This window comes from Balaenoptera musculus, chromosome 1, assembly GCF_009873245.2.
Source record: "Balaenoptera musculus isolate JJ_BM4_2016_0621 chromosome 1, mBalMus1.pri.v3, whole genome shotgun sequence".
In the NCBI taxonomy this organism is placed as follows: Eukaryota; Metazoa; Chordata; class Mammalia; order Artiodactyla; family Balaenopteridae; genus Balaenoptera; species Balaenoptera musculus.
In genome coordinates, this window is record NC_045785.1 from 175,838,293 (window position 1) to 175,863,807 (window position 25,515).

The window sequence follows — 25,515 nt, forward strand, 5'->3', positions numbered from 1 at the left end:
ATTATATCATAAGCCATATAAAAAGATGTGTTCTTGAGAGATATTTTACCTGTAAAATCTTCCTACTATTACTTTCATAACTGAACTTCTATATTGCATATACCTTCTACATGTGAAAAATTCCAAATGAGTCTAAGCTATTTAAATGTATGAATTTCCTCATTTATTTTCATACTTATATTGCTATAGGGTAGAAAATTTGGTTCCTGTATTTTGAGGTTTTTTTTCCTCACAATTTGAATCCATCATGATGGTCTTGATAATCAATAAATACAAATATAAACTAAAAACTTTATAAATACGTGATTTTTTTCAAAGACTTGATAAAGTAATTTTTCCGGTAAAAGACTGTTTTTATCTTCCCTGTCATAGAAGCTTCTTGGAATCTGTCAGAATATTCCAGAGGAAAGACCTCATGTCTGTTTCACTTGCTTTGTTCAGCACATAGCATAGGATAAATGTTCCTTAGTAATGGATAAATATTCTTTACTTTTGATAAAGAATAAGATACTTAAAATATTTAATATCATTTTTCCAAAGAATTAACTGTAGGAAATTTTTGATCAAGATTTTTAGTTTTAGTATGAAAAGTGTTTCTCAGGTCTCAAATTTGACTGAAATAGCGTTGCTATTTTAAAATGCCTATAAACCTAAGCTGTATCACATGAAGAGAAATATTAATTGGAATTATTCTCATTAAACAAAGAATTATTATAATATAGAATCAATATTTAGGGGTTCATTTCTGGGAAAGAGAATTAGCTGTGCAAGAGAACATTTTTTGTTAAAAAGTATAAAGCTGATTAATGGGGGCTCTAGTTACTTGTAGAAGGTGTTACCACAGTAGTCCACTTTTATCTAATCCACTGAATTTAATTTATTTCTTTTAAAAATACCAGTATAAGAATACAGGTTTAAGTCTTAGATATCTGAACTTGATAATGATCCCTAGGCACAATATGCCAGAAAAAAAAATGTTTCCACGTGTTTCAAATAGTCTCCTCATCTCACTCCATCAGCAAATGAGTATATGCATGGGCAAGTCAGAAAGGTCATACATCCATGGCCTCGAGACACATGGTTTCAGGACACCTTGAGCCCTTCTCATGCAAATTATACTAAATCAGCCAAACACTGATGTAACTAATAAATGGAATAACCAACATCCTTTGCTACTTATTTTTCCCCTTGCACTCCAACACAGGATAAGTCTAGAATTTTCAGTTTTGCTTATGTGCTGATTTTACCTTCCAAATACAGTCCCTCTGCCCAGCCCTCAGAGCACGTTCACCTCATGTTGGGGAAGCAAGGTGCCACATGGTGACAAGAAACGAAAAGCTTTGGACCAAGCAACTGGATTAGCGCCTATTCACGCCCCGCATGTCTCTCTCTGTACCTCTAGTACCAGTAGGCCTCAGTTTCTTCATCTATAAAGCAAAGAAATGGGGCTAGCTGATGGAATGAGCCACATGCAGTGTGCTTTACATCCCATTACTAAGGTATTCATCATTTCCTTCAAGCTTGGACTCATTTTGAAGAGGAATTCCTCCAAAAATTGATGTTTTCATGGGAAAGTGGATAATGAACTATTCTGTGTTTAACACAAATTGAGGGAGTTGTAAATTTTACTTAGGAACAGAGAATTTAAACTTAAAGTGCTGTTCAAGAACTCTATGTGGAAGTATGTGTTTCATGTGACTGACAGTTAAAATAGTTTTCAGATTATTTTAACTTACTATCTTAAATCCTGTTGGTTTTTCTTAGGATTTTTAAAAATTAATAAATATTTCATTTTATTAAAACAATTCAAAAATTGATTGTATTTATCAAATGGCTACAAGGTTATATTCACATTAACACATTTTTACATGATATTTGTTTTATCCTTATATTTTCAGATGAATAAATTAAAAACATATTGTTAGAGTTCTGATATCAGAACCTGGATATATTAATGATTTTTTCCCCATTTTTAGATATACATTTTCAAATTCTGGAGATGTACAAGATAAGCCTTCATTGTTTCCTCATAAAAATAAAGTCTTATCTTCTCCAAAAAAAGATAGCGACAGAGATTTATACAACTCAGATTCAAGCATCTTGGCAGAGATGAGCACTTTCCTGTTTATAACTTATCAGTCACACCACAGTTTTGGCAACTGCAAAGGACTTTTTACCAATTTTGGAAGGATGATTACAGAAAAGATATGTATGAAGCTTTCTTCAAAGACATAATGGGGTGTGATTTGAAGAAAATCATAAGATCCTACTGCCCCAAAATATCTTTCCCATATCTAGGACCTGAAATTTCCATCATGGTCATAAAAGATGAAAAATGGCATCTGAACTCAAGCTTTAAGTGAGCAGTGAAACACTGGGGCTGACACATTACCTGTTGCTTAGCAGAAAGCAAAACTTGGGGAAAACAGAATACAGGCATACGGGGTGGCACAGAGAAAGAGGCTGAGAGAACAAAGATATTAGAGTAAATAGAGGTCACCACATAGCAAACAGGAGTGGGAACTTGGGGGACAAATGGAAATGGATTTCTTATTAAAATCTCCCTATGTTGATAACAGAAAACCAAAAGGGGAAGGAGGGGTTAGTTTAAAAAGCAAGTATTAAGAGGTACAAACTATTGTATATAAAATAATAAGCTATAAGGATATATTGAACAGCACAGAGAATACTGCCAATATTTTAAGATAACTTCAAATGGAGTATAATCTATAAAAATTTTGAATCCCTATGTTGTACACCTGAAAACTAATATAATATAGTAAATCAACTATACCTCAATAAAAAATAATAATAAAATAAAGTATACAGGAAAAAAAAAAAACTGTGCCTGTTCAGGCTATTCTGAAGTACTATTTCCCACTGAATAAACAGATGTTGAATGATTTTTTTTAAAAAAGCAGTTACTCCCAACTGCTAAGTTTACATTTTAGTAGAAAAAAATGAATAGCATTCCTATAAAAATAAAAGAGCAAGCATTAAATTCCCCAATGAACAGTATTTATAGAAGCATTCCTTTAATAAAAACCTACCCAGCTCCTACTGAGTAGAGATATTGTAAATACGGACATTAATTAGAGGTTTCTTCTCTCAAGGATGTGTGAGCTGATAATTAAAATACAAAATAATAACGGCCAAGGTTGCCGTGTGTACAGAGTGCTGTGGAATCCCAGCAGAAGCATCTACTTCCACCCTGGAGAACTTGGAAAGAGGAGGAGAGATGCTGTGTAAGACGATTCTTGAAGAGTAATTAACAGATCATTCAGGGGAAAGGAGAAGGCAGTGTGGATTGAAACAAGGGCTCAAGAAGGGAAATTCTGCGGCAATTAGGAAGATTTAAAAGATGGTGGAGGCTCTGAAATCAGATCTAGGTTCAAATCCAACAGCAGCTTTGAGAATTTAAGAAACTGCTTAACTTCTCTGAACCGTGTTTTCTCTTCATCTGTAAAATGATAATAACAATAACATTAGTAACATCTTCCTCATAGGCTGTTGTATATTTAAATGCATATCACGTCTGTACTGTGGTCAATAAAATTTAATCATACTGTTAGGTGCCATAAAAGTCCAGATGAGAGGCAATGATAGTCAGAGCTAGGCAAGTGAGGAAAAGAGAGACATTTCTGAGGGAGAAACTGTGAACTGGTCAGATAAGGGAAATACGGGAGAGATCGAGGCTGATGCAAAGCTTCTCATCTGAGCATCAGGGCAGGTGCAGATGCCGTGAGCGGAGAAAGGCAGCCTGGGAAGGTGAGCAGGACGGGGAGACCTGCTGTGCGTGAGTGTCTACACGCCGTACTTGGGGCTCCAGACAGAGGCAGAGGTGTAGGTCTGGGAGCTGTTAGCATGGCTGAGCCACTGACCAGAGAAGCTCTTACAGGGAAACTGCAAAACAGAGGGTAGAAACCCAAAGCACTCAATCAAACCTTAGAGAAAAAAATAACATACTAACGACTCAAATTCGCGTTGTAAGCTCATCATGATATTTGCAGTAACGATAATGATCGTTTATTGAGTTTTCCTCTGTGGATATTGTGCTAACTGTCTGAATACATTATTCATTCATTCAACAAATAGTTTCAGAGCACCTTCTGAATGCCGACCTGGTTCTCAGGTGAGAACCTGAGATGCACCAACAAACCTAGCAGAAGACATGGCTGCCCGCACGGAGCTTGCATTATCTTGTGTAACAAAACAGTAACCAAATAAAGAATATCACATCAGATTATGACAAGTGCTACAAAGAAAGGAAAAGAAACTAACATGATAGACAGCAGCAGAGGCAGGATGTGGACAACTGGAGAAAGACGTCAGGGGAGCTTCCCTGCAAAGTTCATGTGCTCCTCCCTCCTGACAGCCCTGATCGAGGCTGGGGACTCCAAGGCTTTGAGAAGTTAAATAACTTTTTCAGTGCCTCTCGGCTAGAACCAAGATCTTTCTGACTCTCATACCTTCACCACGATAAGTACAGCCTCCCACAAACAAGCTAAATGGCAAGTAAAATGCACAATAACCTAATATATTAAAATACGTATTCAAATGTAAAGCGCTATTGCCTACACAGACTGTTTTAATGCGGAAGGTCACTATTATAGCCACCGCTAGTTACTGCTGCTAATAAGCTCGTACAGATTGGTTTAAAACATCGCTGATGCTTAGGTTTCTGCTAGAAAGAAGAATTACCAGGCAACTGATTGATGTAATGATGCCCAAGTTCCAGTAGTAAGATGAAACCTCCTCTCTTTAGTTAGCAAATACATTGTTTACTCCAGGAACTGAAACACACATGCTGAGTAGTCAGCTCATGTTTATGAAAATGATGCGGGGGGAGACAGGAGAGGAGCCAAGCCTGCCGAGAGGTTGGAGGTCATGGTACTTACCGTGCAGCATCCCACGCTGTCACCGCTGTCCTGGATGAAAAATGAGCAGGAGGTCCAGGCTCAGGACCACGGCCATGGCCGGTCAGTACCAACGGCTAAATCTTCAGATTGAGAGCCTGGAGGAAAGGTGTGGGCAGAGAGTGAAAATGTCATTAGAAACACTAAAAGCCAAAGAAAGAAAGTGCTGAAAGAATCTAGACTCTAGGGCCAAGAAATTTAGGGAAAATAAAGTAGGAAATCATGAGGGTATTTTAGTTATTTTCACAAGCAGCATCTTTCTCATCTGAGGTCATTTTTTAAAAATCTATCGGCCATACATGCAGCAGCATTTGCCACTTTCTGAAGACACCACCCAACATCTGGCACCTACCACTGTCATGGTCAGTTTTGCTTAGAATTAGGAACCCGTCACTTAGGGCTTAGATCATTTATCTAAGTATAAAGAAATGTGTTTATAGAAAGGATTTGACCAGTGGCATTTTCGAATTTTAACACTTTATGGGCAGAACGCCTTAGAAAGAATAACTCATTTTCAAAAATCAATAAAGTCTTCAGAGTTCAGGAAAAATACTGATATTCACTATTTTACTTGAGCCTCAAAACAATCCTACCAGGATGAATTTTTATCCCCGATATGTGAGAAGGAGAGTAGTGAGACCCAAAGATCACATGGGCCGGTGGTTGAGTGGTGAGGTTCTAGCATGCGAACAGAAATCCAGTAGCAGGTGGTAACAGGAACTGCCCTGCAGAGGTACGGCGTGAAGTAAGTGAGTTGATGGATTCAGACTCCCAGACCACTATACCTGGCAGGTCACCGTGAGCCTAAAAAGGTAGTTATTAAGACAGAGCATGGGATTTTAGAGAATAACGGCATGTGAGAATCAAAATGGAGGAAATCTGTAGATGGGATACAAGAGAACAATAAAATGAAATACATAAGGGGAAACAGAAGAAGCAGTATTGTAAACGCAGGGAGCAGCGGCCTCAGATGACAATCGCTAGAAGGGAGGAGGGGGAAATGAAGAAACAAGCCGCATGCAGAAGTGCTATGATAGTAAATAAGCAGTGCTTATAATGATAAACACCCTTCATTAGAGAGCTTCCATTCTTAATAAGGAAAGGAAACTTTTTGATACAAGAAAGGAATCTGCCAGATCTATAAACATACTTAGTTTGAAACTTATCCTGTAAAAGGAATGGTACACAGAAAGAGGCGGGAAAACCTACTGTATAATTTGACTTCTTGACAGGATTACTGCTCATCTTGCTGCTTCTAATTAATAATGTATTTAGCTATATTATTAGACACTTGGATGTGTTTTTCTGGCAGCAATGGTAACTGAGTTCTTTCTCACAGGCCTTTGCTAGTGAGAAGAATAATAAAAGACAGTTAAGGTAAATATAGTCTGCTTTCATGATGTAAGGCTGTCTGATAGCACCCCAGCCCTTTGGTGATTTATACACAAGTTACATCCCAAGTAACTAATCCTAAAATTGGACTGTACGTGCTAACTCAGTTTCTATGTCTCACGGTGGCAGTTTGTTTCTAGAGTTGCCACAAATGAATGTTACTATTAGCTTAAAGCTTTGGTGAAAAGTGTCATCAATGCTTATTCTTTGAGAAGAGGAAAAAGAAAAAAGATACTGAGGTTCTGTTTCCAGAAAAAAAAAACTTGGAAGCTACTAGGTGCCAGGCACTGTGATAGTCATTTTGCATTTCTTATCTCATTTAAGTCTCACAATAAATGTGCAAAGAAGTTATTATTAACTACATTTTAACCTTGAGAAAACTAAGCTTCAGAGAGATTAAAAACTTGTCCAAGTTCACTCAAGGAACCAAGAAACCAAGCCAGGACTAAAACTAAGAGCTTTCTGACTCTGAAATAACCTCTCTTCCCATAAATCAAATGAGATTTTGCTGATTAAAGACCAAAATTGCAACTCCTTTCAGTCACATGCTTAAAATTAGCCTCTGAAATTGAGGAGACTCTTTTGTGACTGAGTAATGACTGATTTTCTTAATAAATCTCAAAAGAGATATTGTCATCATTCAAATTATCTTGTAAGGATGGTCAGTCATCATCCTAAACACAGACAACTTAGAAAGTTCTTTCTATGCAATATGCAACAGTTATTGATATGTGCACTCTGATGCACATTCTAAGAAAAAAAAAACCCATAAAGACTTAATTTTAAAAGATATTACTGTCTTCAGTAATTCCCTATCTTTCCAAAGGCAAGGAAATTGTTCAGATAAACTGAACTGAATAATCTGAGTTTTCTGAAATGAGTACCCGTTCAGAAAACAGGACGATGTTAAGAAATCACCATGGCCCTTCTTGCTTGCTAGACTTCTCTGGAGCAGTCTCTCACCCACTGCAGCGTCACCGATCATCTACCCCCCCGTCTGAGATCTCCACCTGAACTCCAGACAGGGACTGTGCAATGCCACCACACTTCAGAACCCCCATGTACACTCACCATCTTTGTCAGTTATTGCACTAAAGACGTAATACATTATCATCACCCATGTTCAGTAACTCTGAAAAGTGGGTGATCTGCATCCCATTTTTCAGATGACGAAACTGTTACTTACCTGAAGTCATAAACCTAACAACTGATGGAACCAGGCAGCAATCCAAGCCCAGGTCTTTCTGATGCCAAGGCTGATTCTTGTCCCTCTCGCCCTGACTGCCTCTCTGTATAATTTCCAGTTCCCACTCATGGTTCCAGAGCTCTCCTGATCTTTTTTGTGTCTATAACTGAATGCCACTTTTTCTCCTTATAATTCATCTCTGCTTTCTTTTTCTCCTGGATTCCTTATGAGGATGAATGGCGTCACTTACCAACTGTAATATATTTGTACGTTCACTTGTCTACCTCTTCCACTAAATTCTCAGTTACCTTTGTGTGCCTACAACCCGTCGGAGAGCCTGGCAAAACGTTTCACACATCTAATATATAAATATTTGCTTGGTAAATGATGCTCTCCAGTCACCTTAGCCAGAACCCCGGAGGTCATCCAAGACTCATTCCTCGCCTGCCCCCGAGACCAGTACGAATCAAGTCTCATCCGTTCTACTTTAAACGTCTCATGAAGCTGTCTTCAGCTTTGCACCATGACTGCCTTAGTTATGGTTTCCATTCCCACCTCTTGCTTGGATTACCACAGTTCTCTTCTGAATGATGGAAACACCCTTCTCTCTGAGGTGATTCTCGCCAAAAACATTGTCTACCAAATGCGATCCGGTTCTTCAGTAACTCCTCACCGCCTCTACCATGATACGTGTCTCTTCAGAGCTCGTACCTTGCAAACCGCTCTCATCTCGTCCTTTGCTGGCTCTCTCGTGCTCTCTCTCTCCCCCCCCACACCTCCCATACGAACTGTAGGGTCCAGCCATTATACACTGCTTATAAGCCCCTTAAACCTATGTGCTTTTTCTCTACTGTGGGGCTTCTTGCACAAGAAATGCCCTTTATCCATTTATTTACCTCATAAACTTCTAATTAAAAGGCCAGCCAAAGGTTAATAATTTGTCATCCCTTTAAAGGGACAGTCTTCACGCCTGGTGGATCAAGATGGCAGAGTAGGAAGATCCTGAGCTCACCTCTCCCCAGGGACACACCAAACTACAACCACACACAGAACAACTCTAAGAGCAGCCTGAAGACTAGCAGGACAGATTTTCTACAACTAAGCATATAAAGAAAAGGCCACATGGAGATGGGAAGAAAGGGAGGAGACGCCGTCTAGTCACAACCCACACACCCGGTGCAGTGGCCCGCAGGCAGGAGGGACATCACAACCACGGATGCCCCCTGAGGAGCAAGGGGTCCATGCCTCACACTGGGCTCCCCAACTCAGGGGACCTGCACAGGGAAGATGAACCCCATCATGTCAGACCTTGAAAGCCAGTGGGACTTACATCTGGGAGAGCCAGAGAGCTGCGGGAAACCGAGACTCCGCTCGTGAAGGGCTCGTGCACAGACTCACTCTCACTGCGTCTCAGCACAGAGGAAGCAACTTGGAAAGTGCCTGGGTTATATGAGAAGGAGATCTGTTGACTAATATTAGGGCCTGTGCTGGAGGGACAGGGATCTGGTAAAACCTTCTTCAGGGACAGAAGCGCTGGCGCTTCTGCAATTTTGTTGTGCTCTCTTTCTACCTACCTGGCCTGGCACCGGCAGGTGCCACTTCTTTCACTTGCCATCATCTCGGCTAAAACCATGCACCCACCCTGGTGTTCTCCTGAGGACCAGCCCCGCTAACAGGCCCATCCTAGCTGGCCCTTCCAAAGCAGCTCCCACCCCCACCCCACCCCGCCTGGCAAGTGGACTCTGTCAGCATCAGCGGCCCCTCTAAAGCAGCTCCTGCTCCAGGGGGCCAGCCCCCAGCCACAGCATGTTCACAACAGCCATGGCAAGGCCTCAGGGCCAGTCACACTGGGGGCCAGCCCCACACATCAGCATGCCCACAGCAGTTGCATGCAGACCTCTCAGCCAGCTGGCCTGAGGGCCAGCCCTGCCCACCAGCAATCACAGCCCAACCACAGCAAAAGGGCACACACAGTCCACACAGGAGATACACCTGGAGCACCTGGCTCTGGTGACCAGGGGGGACTGTGCCACTGGGTCCCGCAAGACACCTTCTACATAAGGCTACTCTTTGAAGACTGAGAGATATATACCTCACATGCCTAATACATAGAAACAGACACAAAGAGTTAGGCAAAATGAGGAGACAAAGTAATAACTTCCAAACAAAAGAACAAGACAAAACCTCAGAAAAGGAACTAAACAAAATGGGAGATACAAAGTTTACCAGGTAAAGAGTCCAAAGAAATATTCATAAAGATACTCATTGAACTTTGGAGAAGAATGGATGAACTCAGTGAGAACTTCAGCAAAGAGACAGAAAATATAAAAAACCAATCAGAGCTGAAGAATACAATAGCTGAAATGAAAAACATACTACAGGGAATCATCAGCAGATTTGAGGATGCAGAAGAACAGATCAGCAATCTGGAAGACAGGGTAATGGAAATTAACAAAAAATTTAAAAATTAACAAAAACAGAAACATAGATCAATGGAAACAACAGAATAGGGAGCCCAGAAATAAACCCATGTATATATGGTTAATTAACGTATGACAAAGGAGCCAAGAATACACAGGGGGGAAAAGACAGTCTCTTCAATAAATGGTGGTGGGAAAACTGAAAAGCTACATGCAAAAGAATGAAACTGGGCCACTTTCTTATATCACATACAAAAATAAACTAAAAATGGATTAAAGCCTTGATTTTAAGACCTGAAACCATAAAACTCCTAGAAGAAAACACTGGCAGTATGCTCTTTGATATCAGTCTTGGAAATATTTTGTTTGGATCTGTCTCCTCAGGCAAAGGAAACAAAAGCAAAAATTAAAAAATGGGACTACATCAAACCAAAAAGCTGTTGCACCATGAAGGGAACCATCAATAAAATGAAAAGGCAACCTTCTGAATGGGAGAAGATACTGGCAAATGATGTATTTGGTAAAGGGTTAATATCCAAAATATACAAAGAACTCACACAACTCAGTATAAAAAACAGTAAACAATCTGATTACAAAATAAGCAGAGGATATGAATAGACATTTTTCCAAAGAAGACATGAAGATGGCCAAAAGACACATGAAAAGATGCTCAACATCACTAATCATCAGGGAAATGCAAATCAAAACCATAATGAGATCACTTTACACCTGTCAGAATGGCTATTATCAAAAAGACAAATAACAACAAATAACAAGTGCTGACAGGGATGTGGATAAAAGGGAATCCTCCTGCACTTCTGGTGGGAATATAAATTGGTGTAGCCTCTATGGAAAACAGTATGGCGATTCCTCAAAAAATTTAAAAAAAAACTGCCATATGATCCAGCAATTCCACTTCTGGGTTATTTATCCAAAGAAAACAAAAAGACTAATTTGAAAAGATAAATGCACTCTTATGTTCACTGCAGGACTATTTACAGTAGCCAAGATATGGAAGCAACCTAAGTGCTTAAAAGTGGATAAAGAAGATTTGGTTACTCAGCCATAAAAAAGAAAGATATCTTGCCATTTGAGACATGGATGAACCTAGAGGGTATTATGCCAAGCGAAGTAAGTCAGACAGAGAAGACAAATACCATACAATTTCACTTACATATGGAGTCTAAAAAACAAAACAAAACAGAAACAGACTCAGATACAGAGAGCAAACTGGTGGCTGCCAGAGGGGCGGGGTGTGGGAAGTTGGGTGAAACAGGTGAAGGGATTAAAAAGTACAAACTTCCAGTTATAAAACAAATAAGTCACGAGGATGTAAGGTACAGCATAGGGAATATAGTCAATAATATTGTAATAACTTTGTATGGTGACAGATGGTTACTAGACTTATTGTTATGATCAATTTGTAATAGATATAAATGTAGAATCACTATGTTGTTCACCTGAAATTAATATAATATTGTATGTCAACTATACTTCTATAAAAATGATAGAAATAGAAAATAAAGTGATAGTCTTCAAACACGTGATCCTTTTGCACAAAACTTCTAATCATTAAAATATGTACACCTGATTTTACAGGTTCAAAATATGGAAATTTCTTGCTTGCATTAAATATCACCAGTTATTTTATCTTTTCTGTTACTGTTTTTGTATTTCAGTTGATCTGACCTTCATTAGTAGGTAGCATTTGTAGCAGAAAAATAATATATGAGATATTAACCAAGATTCTTCATTTGGGCGTGGGGGGGATGGGTGAGACGGGTGAAGGGGTCAAAAGGTATAAACTTCCAGGTATAAAATGAGGAAGTCACGGGGATGTAATGTACAGTATGGTGACTATGGTTAATAATACTTTACAGTATATTTGAAAGCTGCTAAGAGAATAAATCTTATAAGTTCTCATCACAAGAAAAAAAAATTTTGTCCCTACATGTGGTGATGGACGTTAAGTAGACTTACTATGGTGATCATTTCACGATATAAACAAATATCCAATCTTTACATTGTACACCTGAAACTAATATAATGTTATATGTCAACTGCATCTCAATTTTTAAAAACACATTTTTACTTTCATGTTCTCCTATTTTGTCAGCAGCAAACAGAGGCAGCTCAAGGAAGCAGAAAGAGCACGAAAAGCAAATGGTCAAAGTCTTGGCTTTGGAGTTCCAAAATAAAGACCTGAAACTTGTAGGGATGCCAAAGATCTTAAAAGATTTCTATTTGCAAGCACAGACTTTTCCTACTTTCAAAGGCTGTCTTGAAAACCCAAGCACAATGTTTATGCTGTTAGAAAAATAAATAAAGAGGTCTCTAATAAGGAGCACTTAGAATCACTCTTTACTGAAATTTTCCAAACTTTTTGTCTTTAGCATGGGAAATTTTAATTCAAGTTTATGTCGTATAGTTATATCTATTCCCTTCGCTTTCTAGTTTTTATACTTTATTTTGCCAATAGAACTTTAGCAAACAACTCATCAGAAAAATCTGCTTTACTTTGACTGAAATCATAGCTCTCTTATAAATACTGTTTCCATAAACACACTTGGGTCTTCTCAGTTCCGCACTTTTCCCTGTTAGATTTCACCTGCGTGAAATATCTTCCCCTTTTCTCTTGGCTTTAAATAAATCCGGTGCCTCCCTCAATATCCAGTTTAAATCCCACTATGTTTTCCTAAAGTCCTTCATGATCACCCCTGGCTAGAAAGCCATCTCTCTCTCACCTCTGAATGCCCAGAGCAACCATTATCAATGAAATCCATGGGCCGTAAATCTTGTGCCATTTTGCCATAATTTTTATCTTTATTGAACTACTTCTTAAAATTTTTATTATCATATTCTTTTCAAGAATAGTACTCATATTTCTGCAATTAGAGTATAAATTTTTGGAGTGAACTAAATATGTTTTCCACCTTTATATCCACCAGAGACCACATCAGTGGGTTGAAAGGCGTAAATGCTAAAAGCACATTTGATATGGTATTTTATCTTTGGTGATGATTATAGTAACAACAACAACAACAACAATAATAATAATAATTTATTAAGCATCTACTATGTGCCGGGTGCTATGCAAATCACTTCATGTGGATTATCTCCTTTAACTCTCACATAAACTTATGAATTTGGTTCTATTATTACCTTTATTGTTTAGCAGATAAGACAGACTTTAGAGTCTTGAGAAGTGTTAAGTCATTTGCTCTAAGCCACACAGCTAGAAGTGGAAAAACCATAACTTTGTTTAATCCTCAATGTTAAATTTCCAGTTGTAGGAATTCACATCTAGGACTTCTAGTTGTAGGAATTCACATCTAGGACTTCCTCAGATGGACAAAATTTTATTATCTGTTTTTTGATGTCATGGTTTTAGCAAATGTATTCTTTATTAAAAGCCAATCTCCATTCCGGTATCTAGATCATCTGAGAGCAATGGGAAGGCCCTCTGCAATGGTCTCCAGAAGTAAGAAGTGGATGGTGTTAAGGGTGCTTCATGGCTTTAACGAAGTGACATAAATTTTCAGGGAAAAAAAACACTAAATCACATTAATAGAAAACCTAATGAACAAGAACTCTGCAATAAATAATGATAAATATTACACAAAGGTTTCTAAATATCAGAACTAGCAATAATTCTGAAAAACAACTAGGCAGTTAAAAAGCTCAACATGGAATAAAATAATTATTGTCAACTAAATCACTGTGAGAGAGAGAAGTGATTTTTTAAAACCTCCTAATTGGATCTGGAATTGGTGAAATCATCTGCAAGTGAAACCTAACTGAAGAAGATGAAGACAAAGAGACTGTAAAGTGCTCTGAGTACCATACTATCTGTTCCCGGTTTATTGCTTCCTATAGACAAAGAACTATTACACATGAAGGAGGATGAAATACTAAGGGACCTCTAAATAGTTAGGGTGTCTAATAAGACATTTCAAAACTAATAGTTCCAAAAATTAATTCTTGATCTTCCTCTAAAACCTATTCCTCCCCAGTTTCCCTCATCTCAGGAAACACCATTGCCTCTTCCCAGTTCTGCGCTTTTCCCTGTTTCAGGCTTGTTTCACTGGCCTAAAATTCCTGCCCCCTTCCTCTTGGCTTTAAACAAACCCTGTTCCTCCCTCAATATCCAGTTCAAATCCCACCATGTTTTCCCAAAGTCCTCATGATCATCCCAGGTTAGAACACTCTCTCACCTCTGAGTGCCCACAGCAACCATCATCAATGCAATTCATGGGCCATAAATTTAGGCCCCAACCCTTGGAATCTTCCTGAACTCTGCTCTTTCTGTCACAGCCCACATGCAATGCATCAGTCAATCTGGTCATCTCTTCCTTTGAATTATACCCTGAATCCTGTTGAGCCACTACTTTGACCAAGCGACTGACACACTGTGCCTGGACTATTGCAGTAGACCCTTAGCTGGCCTTAGAGTGTCCACCTTTCCATTTCCATCATTTTCCCCAACACACACACACACACACGCACACACACGCCAGAGTATTCTTTTAAAAATCAGATTATGTCACTCTTCAAAATTCTCCAGTGATTTCAATAGCACTCAAGGAAAATGCCCCAAATCCTTGCCATAGACTAATAGATCCACCGATACCTCACCATCAAGCCTAACTAATCTTCCTGCTACCATTCTCTACTGCTCTAACATCACCAGCAAAAACCCATCACCCTTCCCTCTACTCCAGACATGGGGTCTCTTTGCTCTTCTATGAACTCATCATCCTCTTCTCCCTCTACCCCAAGGCATTTTCACTTGCTAATCCCTGGGCCTGGAACACTCTCAGTTCAGTTCTCCGCTCAAATGCCTTAGGGAGACATTCTCTGATCACTCTACACAAAGTAACATTATTATCATCACCACCTCTTTCTCTTCCCCTGAACCTTATTATTCTTCACAACACTTGTCAATCCCTAACATGTTATTTTAATATATATTATAATATACAATATATATAAAATATATTTATATATTATAAAATATATTAATATATAAAATATATTAATATTTATAATATAAAATATATATAAAAGTATATATTTTAAAATAAGTTCTTGGGAGGTTCTATCTAATCGGAGCCTACAATAAATAAATAAATAATACATACTAAGAATAGTTTTTAATATATACTCAGTTGGTCATTTTGCAAACTTCTCAACAATGCAATGGTCCAAAAATGCAACTGCAAAATGCATGAAGTAGGGCTGATGAGGAGAAAGGTTAGGGATTAAAAGCAGTATTAGTGAAAACTTATGCCCATACAAAAACCTGCACACAGATGTTTATAGCAGCTTTATTCATAACTACCAAAACTTGGAAGCAATCAACATGTCCTTCAGTAGGTGAATGGGTAAACTGTGGTACATCCACATGATGGAACATTACTCAGGGCCAAAAAGAAATGAGCTCTCAAGCCATGAAAAGACATGGAGGAACCTTAAGTGCACATGACTAAGTGAAAGAAGCCAATCCCAAAAGGCTTTATACTGTATGATTCCAACTATATTGCATTTTGGAAAAGATAAAACTATGGAGACAGTAAAAAGATCAGTGGTTGCCAGGGGTCGGGGGAAGAAGGAGGGATGAATAGGCAGAGCACAGAGGATTTTTAGGACACTGAAAATACTCTGTATAATGACATGTGGCATTATCCTATCATACAGCATCCAAATCCATAGAATATATAACACCAACAGTGAACCGTAATGTAAACTGCAGACTCTGGGTGATTCTGATGTGTCAGTGTAGGTTCACCAGTTGTAACAGATGTACCATCTGGTGGGGCATGCTGATAATGGGGGAGGCTGTGTGTATGTGGGCACAGGGGACATACGGGAAATCTCTGTACCTTCCTCTCAATTTTGCTGTGAACCTAAAATTACCCTAAAACAAAATAAAAGTAGTATTTGTGGATAAAAGTTACTTCACAGGGCTTCCCTGGTGGCGCAGTGGTTGAGAATCTGCCTGCCAATGCAGGGGACACGGGTTCAAGCCCTGGTCTGGGAAGATCCCACATGCCGCGGAGCAGCTGGGCCCGTGAGCCACAATTACTGAGCCTGCGCGTCTGGAGCCTGTGCTCCGCAACAAGAGAGGCCGCGACAGTGAGAGGCCCGCGCACCGCGATGAAGAATGGCCCCCACTTGCAAAAGCAAAATAACCTCATAAAAACCCAGATTATTATGGTCTTCATTACATTCTGGACTAAGTCTTCTCTCTGATATCACACCTACACAATGTCAAAGTGTTCGAAGGACCAATTTTCATGATAATTTTATTTTAGTAAATATGTTTATGTAGACAGTATCTATTTTATTACCTAATATTTCCTGGAAACTCTGATTATTTACAAAGAAATGAGTAGACCCTGTGTCAATAAGCTCAGGCTAGTATCTTCTGCCATCTAATGTGTTAAGAATTCTTGAGAATTTTCTGATTACAATTCAAATTAAATGCAAACAGTCAAGCAGCACACAGAGACCCCATTATCCACTCTCTGTGAGCTGAGAGGATGAATAATATAATGAGACATGTTAATTATTTGCTTTCCAGCAGCTGTGACTGATTAGTTTTGACTGGTACATCTTGCTAATGTGATAGAGGACAGTAAATAGCAGGGCTTGTCATATTTTTCCAGGGCAAGGAAACTGTGGTCTCTAATGACTTGCTTCACTCATAGCTTGTTATGCAATTTGCCAAAGTGATGCTAGATCCCCACAAACTCTTAACCAAGGGAATTTCATGTTAGGGGACCCTAAGTTTTCAGAGCCCTCTGTCTCAGAAAAGTTGGTCTCTCTCTGTCTGTCTCTCTGTCTCTCTCTCTGTCACACACACACACACACACACACACACACTTTAGTTTCTGAATTGATAACATACAGAACCAAACCTATGGAGGTACTAAGAGATCCCAGCCACCATATGTACGTTTCTTTCTTTCTCCTTAAGATGCCTTTTTAAATCATGTTGCTTATTTTTAAACAACCAAATGCCTTTTGTGAGTCCACGAGTGGCGGCACCAGATCCAGTATGAGCTTTGAAATCTTTGAACTGCATGTGAGGGGTTTTGAATCATGGCCATCTAGAAGAAACCATCACTAGAGGTGTGTTTCTCAACCTTTTTTTATCACCCCCCTTTAGATTTTTTTTCCTAATCATCCCCTCCCCATGAAATTTTAATACCTCAGATACACCACGCCTGGTTATGTACTATGGCCTTTTATAGGGCCACAGACCTGTAACATCTGAGATTTTCTTGATCCCCCAAGAACCTGCTTTCACCCCTTGGGGGCAAGATCACCCCTGCTGAGAAAGTGTTCACGAGAGGCTTAATTCTACCCCCTCTTCATCATTGTCTAAGTTACATATTTTCGCTGGACACATGAGCTCCTCAATATCTCATGTTTCTCATACAAACCGCTAGAACAGGCACCCCCAAGTCTAGGTCTTCCCCCCAAAGGAGGTGGTCAAGACAATGTACAGGGTACAATCACACTTCACCCTCTTTCTTTTCCCCCCAATAACCTAGGCTCAATCAGGTTCAAACAACTTCAAGGCAACCTTGATGGAAGAAAGAAAACTCAAAAGTGCCATGTGCAAATAGTGCTTTGCAGAAATACTGAATGAATTTGAACCCACAGTCTACCTACTTTAATTAAGTACTTCACTTTTCTGAGCTTTAGCATGCACATCTATTAAGTGGAAACATCAATAGTTATTTCTTGCCCATTTAATAAAGATTTGTTAGCTCAATTGAAAGCCCCCATGAAGACAATCAAAAACACTTATTGATCCAAAGAAGATAATTTTCTTAAATTTACTGCAGCAAGTAAGAACACTACCTTGACAAAATCTTAGAATCACCAAAGGGAGAAAATTAAGGACGGTTACTTATAGGGTTATAGGACCCGCGCCAAAAGATTTCAAGGTCATTTTGAAAAGCAGAGAAGCAGTCATTGGGATTGGGTAGAATTAAGGACAGAGTAACTTGGGATTGGTGGCCACAGTAAAGTGAGGTCTCGAGATGAGGGCTGATAAGCAAGCTGTTTTCGAGGCAGTTCTGAGGAGCAAGCTATTCGTGTTCATACGATAACCATTTTAGTTGGTCTGTGGTCTTAGCTTCCTGGAATGAAACAAAAGTAATACACTTTGCTTGGTCCCAGTATCATTTAACACAGGAAGTGGAATTTGTTTCAATTCTCAGTTCCTGCAGTATGTCAAACATATATATTGTGAACAAGTTCCCTAGCTTCAAGAAGCTTCTGCTCCCACAAGAAAAATAAGCTTCAAAAAGATACTGCATGGATCAAATCTTTTAAAGAAGTGTAGGTTGCTAGGGAAGTGAAAAGAAGAGGGGGTCATTCATGAGAAAAATATAATAAAGTGTTCTTTGTAAAATGTCTAGCAAAGTCTCCAAGACAATACAGGAAGGATCCCTGAGAATATCCACTGGCTTTTCAGTGCTTGGACCTGAGGATGAAAGGTGGGATGGAGTGGTTTACCCCATTTTTCCATTCTGAATTTGGAAGGATCTACAGATTAAGTAATTTAATCTATAAATATATATATATAGATTAACCTTCTGTTGTCCTTCCTAAAATCCTAAGGAAGACAGACTCTCCCTCTGAGTTTGTGAGGTCAAGCATTAAATCAAGGAATAGAAGCTATCAAGACAATAATCTAGAAACTATGAGTTCTAGTTAACCCAAATGGTCTGGGATTACAATCAGTAGAAAGCCATGCCCTGGTTTTAGTAAATGTTGCCTCTTAGTAGGTATGAATATCATATATGCATGTTTACGAATCATGACTAAATGTTTTCTCGACACAAGCCTTTGGAGGACAAAGGGTCTAACTCGTAAACCAAAATTCATCAGCAGTTGCAATCTAGAATTACTGAAGCACTGAAAGTTAAATAAATCTACTCAAGAAACCCACGCAGATCCAGGAACACCAGACACTTTAACTTCGTGAAATTATCACTTGGGCTGTGTCTACTCTGGCTCAGCTTTGACGGGTCCTCTGGCGGATCTTCCATGAGCCAACAACTCCTACGACCTTCTGCCCTCTCAGGTCTGGTGAGCCCACATGTACCCTCTTCCCTTCCCTATGGAAACTGGCTCCATTTCTACAGACCCATTTTGGAAACTGGCACCACCACACCAGGCTCACCTGGCAAACCTGTGCTAATCCCAAATGCTCTGGCCCATCACTTACTAATGTTGTAACCCTAAGGAAGTCACTTAAACTCTTGTGCTTGACTTTTCTCACCTAAAAATGGGGGTAACAATAATGTCTAGAATTTTAGAGCCATTCCGAGGTTTAAGTAACATAATGCATGAAAAGGGGTAAGCATGGTAACTAAAAAACAGAGAACTATACATTTTAGCTATTGTTATTATTCATGCCTGGATGTGTCTCTCTGATTTTGTCCCTTCTCAATTGCTGCTGATTCCAACAGAATCTTAAATCTCATCATCTGATACCTCCTGTCTTATCATTTTAAGAGCTTTCCCACTGGTTTTCTTACCATCAATTTTTCCCCTTCTTCATTTTAGACATTAGTAATTAATTATCCCCTACGTGCAACTTCCCATCACATCAAGTTCCTGGCTTGAACACATTCTTGTGCCTCACTCTCAAGGTTTCCTGTAACCTGACTCTGCTAAAACAACCTAAACGCATTGTTAATGCACCATGGATTCTTTCTGGTAGTTTTCAGTAGAAACCAATGGCTAGAGGGAGTTAAAGCTATAGGTCTTCTCTCCCTCTGTCACTCAGAGTTACACCAAAATGAAAGCAAGACTGAAAGCTGCCTCTGCCACCGATGCAGTGATGTGACCCTAAAACCACCACGCCACCTGTGCTGTAAGCCTGGTGGAGGCCCATCTCTCTATCCTTTCTGGTGTTCCAACAGCGTCTGTATAGAAAATTTACCTAAAGCAGATTCTACACCATTCTTTCTTTCCCCGGCTTCACTGAGATATAACTGACATGCAACACTGTTTAAGTTTAAGGTGTACAACAGGTTGATTTGATACACTTATATATTACAAAATGATTACTGCCATCGTGTTAGCGAATACCTCCCTCACATCATATAATTACCATTTCTTTTTTGGGGTGAGAACATTTAAGACCTACTCTCTTAGCAACTTTCAAGTGTATAATAGGGCATTGTTAGCTACAATCACCATGCTGTACACTAGGTCCTCAGAACTTATTCGTCTTATAACTGGGAGCCTGTACCCTTTGACCAGCATCTTCCCACCTTCCCCACCCTCTACACTCTTCTAATGGCAGGATGCAACTCACCTGGTCAGGGCTGAGCAACAGTATCCTCTGCTCAACAACCGAGCCCAGGTCAGGTGCAGAAACCTGAGCCCAGCGTGTCATCCACAGCGCGTGGTCAGTGGGATCTCTGGGCCTTGTCTGTGCCCCAGCTGCCATGCCTGTACAACGTTTCTCGACTGATCAGCCCTCATTTCATGGATTATAATAGCTAACATCCACTATACAAATTAATAAGGCAACTGATATTAATTGAAATAAAGACAGTGAAGCTCTCTGCCTGCCTGGGCCTCTGGCCCCGGGGCCTCTGTTTAGAGTCTTTCATACACCGACTAACCACTCCTAACGTGCGTATTCCTGACTACGGTATCTGAAATGTCGACCTTAGAGTGTAGACTAAATTAACTAGCACTTTCTATGCCGAAGCATTTGACAGTAAATTGCAGGATATAACGTCTTCTCTTTCCCTGTTTCCCACCACACACATTCATCTAGAGCAGGGTTTCTCAACCTTGGCACTACTGACATTTTGGACTAGATAATTCTCCTAGAGGGGGATGGACTGTGTATTATAGGATGTCTAGGTCAATTCTAAGACTGGGACCCACTTTGCTTATGGTGGGTCCCTGTCTTAGAATTGACCTTCTCTGCTCTCCTAATCAAACGTGACCCACGCTTTGAGACAAGATAGCTACAAGCACCTCAAAAACCACATGAAGCTCTCAGAAGCAATTTGTTTGACCTATGGGAATGCAGTTTCCAGATCCCCATGGTCCCCCACAGCTCTGGTTATCTTAGAGTTTCCCACTCCTCCCACTTTTTTCATTTATAGTACTCGCCGGGTCCTGTAAGAATAGACTTTGAAACCTCTACCTTAATATTAAACAGAAGTTATCCTTCCATAAAAACTTCCACTCTTTATGTCCATAGTGACCTGACTTCTTTTTCTGGAGAAGTTTTACACTCTAAAGCAGAGAGAGAGAGAGAGAGAGAGAGAGAGAAGGAGGAGAGAGAGAGAGATTCTGGTACCAAAATTTGCAACTTAATTGGTTCCTGTTAACAGAATTAAACTATTAAACCACAATATACAAAAGTCATTTATTCTTTAAATAGTCACAAAATCACAAGTAGTTAGACTGGCTAAAATATTGTTCGTGTGGATTAATATAGAGTACGAGCTGTCCTGCAATTCTCAAAAGATCAAGGCCCACAGAAGACAGAGTTCTTTAAAAAATTCATGTGGGAGCGTCCATTTATGTGGCAATCTATGAAACTGTTTGTACTAGGAAAAGGTACAGGTAATAATTTTTTGTGAACTACTAGCTAAAAAAAATTTTTTTAACTCTCCTAGGTTTCTAAAAACAAACCCTATCATATTACATCAAGAACATTATAAAAGCAAATGCTGGCAAAACACAAAGTCAGGTGAACAGTGGCTGTTCTCAGCAAGGCTTAATAAACATAATAGGACTTATAACAAATTAATGATCAATAAAAGCACCATGAAAATGCAGTGGTATATCTGTGTACACATTATCCATGTAGGTTAAATCACTTAAAAGTAGTTCTACCTGAATCCAATTTATAATATGTAAGGAAGATTTTACAGTTTTCCCTAAAATAGAAATGAGATAAACATTTGACAACATTTTATTAAAATACCTTATATCTCCACATTTGTTTTATCTCAAAAGTCTTTAACAGTGCAAAAAACATTTCCCAAACTGAAATAAATATATCAGGAAAACATACATATGTGTCTGTGAACTATCTACTTTTTGTAGATAAACATAAACTATGTCACTGATCGTCTCACTCTTTTTCTCTTCCTTTTTTTCTATTCTTACATCAAACACCTTGCAATGTTACATCACAGCCAGACACCTCTCCCCAAAGAAAGTCTCTTTTTAAATAATATGGCCTTTTCTAATCTTCACAACTGCTGTTGGGGGTCGTTATATTAAGTTTATAGAGAGGAAAATGAAATCTCAGGGAATTTGAGAATATTGTCTAACTTCCTAAGTGGAAAATGCAGAACCCAAACTCAGGCATATCTGACTCCAAGTCTGTGGTGTTTAAGCTACTCAAGCTGCTCATCAGTTTCCTCCCTCTCAGCACAGGGAGCCTGAATGTACTGGCCAGTAGGGTCCATCTAGTTCAGTTATCTATGTACAATCATTCCAAAAGGTTCATTTAAAAAAATTTTTGGCACTTTATGAGGTAACCAAAACCTTATTTGAGAATGCAAAGAATGAATAACCCCTAGCCTGAGTAAGATGTATATGGATATGTATAGAGATATTACTGTATCTTAGAATGCATTAAGCAAATAAATAGTATCCATGCATAGTACTTATGATAAGTATTCAATGGATAAAAATGAGGTTCTGAATAAACTTGCATGACTTTCTCACAGTGGAACTGGTAAAACACTTTAACTAGTATGGCTGAGAGAACAGTCTCCATTCTGGTCTGGAGTTCTCTTTTATTAGCGTCTTCTTTTTCCTTAATGAATATTTCACTACTTTTGTGCCATCCTAGTCTATCATGGAATGTTGGTTTACTGAGCGCAAGGATCTTTATTTTCAGTTTAATTTTTCATGTGCTGAAAGTTCAAGTATGAGATGATTACATTCTAATAATATTTACTCATAACGACTACTCAAAACCTGCTAATCATTTTGTTAAATCTATTACTTTTATTATCTCATATCATACTTACAGAACATTGCAAGGTAGGTATTTTTACCTCCACTGTGCAGTTGAAGAAACCGAGGCTTATGGGCGGGTACGGTGTGAATTCTAAAGTCACACAGATGGGAGATGGCGGGCTGGAATGCAGATGCAGAAATGTCTAATTCCAAGCTGTGCGCTCAGCCACCTTGCGGTACAGCTGAGGAGGGACTGTTTCTCTAACAAGCTTTGCAAAACGTCAGCTGCATGCTTTCCATGCTATGCCAGAGGCTCACATGGGCTAAACCTCTTCCTCTGTTTACATGGCATTCTGAGCTCTGGGCGAGGCAACTACTCTCTGTGCCAAAGGAAAGAAAGAGTACTTTATTCAGCTCCCTACGAAGGAAAGAGAGCTAATGTTGTTTTCCAGGAAGAAAACTATTACTTTCAGATTAATGATTGAGTTGAAGATGGGTCATCCATTGGGCAAATATTTCCTCTAGTGCAGCATTAAATCTTCTCCAGTATCAGTGCTCAGGGGATGTATTCAGTTAATTCTATCTAAACGGAGGTTACATTTTAATCAAATTATCAATTTTATCAACTTATATATTTTATACAATTTCTATATTTAAGTTCTACAACTTATTTAGCTACTATCATTTGAATAATGTAAAATAATTTTAGCTATATAAAATAACAATTAAATTACGCAGAACTTAATTCTACCTGAAGTCCAACTTTTTGTAGATTCAAGGATATTAAAGAGCCTTAAAAAATGTTTCAAGTGGACATTTAAACTTCTAATGGGAAATGTTATAATTCACATACTGAAAAATACCTTGTCATGTACAAAGATGAAATCTGTGACCTCTTTTCAACATGCTATATTTAGTTTCCCAAGAAAGAGGAGGAGGAAGAATTTTGCAAATCTGTCCCCATTTCTCACCTGGTTCCTGCTAAAGCAATAACGGGCACTTGAAAAATGTCATTCTGTAGGATTACGGAGCTAACTGGCCGGCCTGGGCTAAATTCACACTCGATTTTCTTGGCACCATGCTAAAACCAACTGAACTATTTGGTCTTCAAAGCAAGAAAGGTTTACTCTGCCAGTCTAAATACCTAGAGGAATCACTATGTAGTATTTTTTTAGTTTTTTTTCAACCCTAATTAAACGTAGTCTTAAAGTTTATCCTGAGAAATTTATTTCCCAGTGGAAATTTACCCCCTGGATATTTAAGTAAAGTTTTTTTGTTTTTTTTTTTTCCTAACTACTTATAAAGCAGTATGCTAGAAGTCACATATCGGGGATCTACCATAATACAACTTTTAATAGACACATGGGTGCATTTTAGCCAAAATCCACATACTTGGCTGAGGATGAATACATCTATTATTTACAGTTAAATACTTCCTCTACCTGGAGAGATTCCTATCCTGGAAGGATTTTAGAACATGAAGTACTAATATCTTATTTTGAAAATAAAGTGAGTGACAACCTTCTAAAATCCTTGCCAGGAAGAAAAATGCTAAATATAGATTGTGAAACTCCATCTTGGGGAGATTAAATCATACCTGTATGAACACCTGAAGTCATGGCAACTTTCCACCACAAACCAGTCAATTGTTATATCTTCAAAATTCTATACTTCCTCTGTGTTTTTTTTAGTGCACTTTTGTAATCATTGTATCCTTTTTAACCATTCCCCAAATCCCCCCAATATTGCTTTTTACATGAATTGATAAAGCTCAGAAAAATTAATTCACTAGCTTAAAAAGGTAATCACAGAGTAATACACAAAACAGGATTAAAAAAAACACAGAAACTTGGGGTATTCTAATGAAAAAGAAAATAGCAAGTATCCTCATTTAAGTTTCAAATCATTAACTAAATTCAAGTATCATATAGCATTAATTCTAACACTCAACGTTTCCCTATAACATTACATCATCTTGCATGAACATATCTGATCTTCAGAGCCATTCCTGAACGAGGAGACTATCTTTATGATAATCTCCATTATAAATAAGTAAATAATAACTCAGAAAGCTGAAGTGTCTCCTAAGAATTAAGCTCGGGTCTCAGACTAGATCCTTTGTGTTTTCTAGGGCAGGCAAGCCCCATAAAAGTCAGGGTAAATCTTTACTGAACAATGAGGATAATCAGTTAGGACACAGGTCAAATTGCACTTTAGGAAACCCACCTGCTATATTGTATGTAACAACTATTCTGTGGTTCTACAGAACAAGACCATTTCCACAATCATGAATGTGCCAGTATAACAGTAACAAAAAGCTTAGCTTGTCTGATTATAAAGAACTAGTTCAATAACACACCCCTCACAGATTTCCATCTCAATATTAAACATGTTACCCTCATATTTGGAGGTTTCTAGTTGCAGAGTAATAGTCATTGCTCACAGAAGAAGCAGAAAGACAGACTATGACTTAAGTTTCTAGGCAGAAACATTGTTTACATGTGCCATGCCTTTGCATACATAAACAATTCTACTCCCCCCATCACCAGGGATATTTTAGCAATAATAGCTTAAGTCTGAACCATCAACTAAATTAAAACAGGATTCTACCTACGCTTTTAGTTTATGA

At 38.7% G+C, this 25,515-nt stretch overlaps 1 protein-coding gene across 1 annotated transcript in view; it reads right to left on the reverse strand.

The window, feature by feature from the left end:
- Positions 1-3,804: 3,804 nt before the first annotated feature.
- LOC118883316 (serine/threonine-protein kinase MARK2-like) overlaps positions 3,805-25,515 on the reverse strand; it is a 31,816-nt gene continuing 10,105 nt past the window's right edge. The window contains exon 2 of the mRNA XM_036830069.1: positions 3,805-3,944. Within this exon, the coding sequence (XP_036685964.1) occupies positions 3,805-3,944 (140 nt within the window). The remainder of the gene's footprint in view (positions 3,945-25,515) is intronic.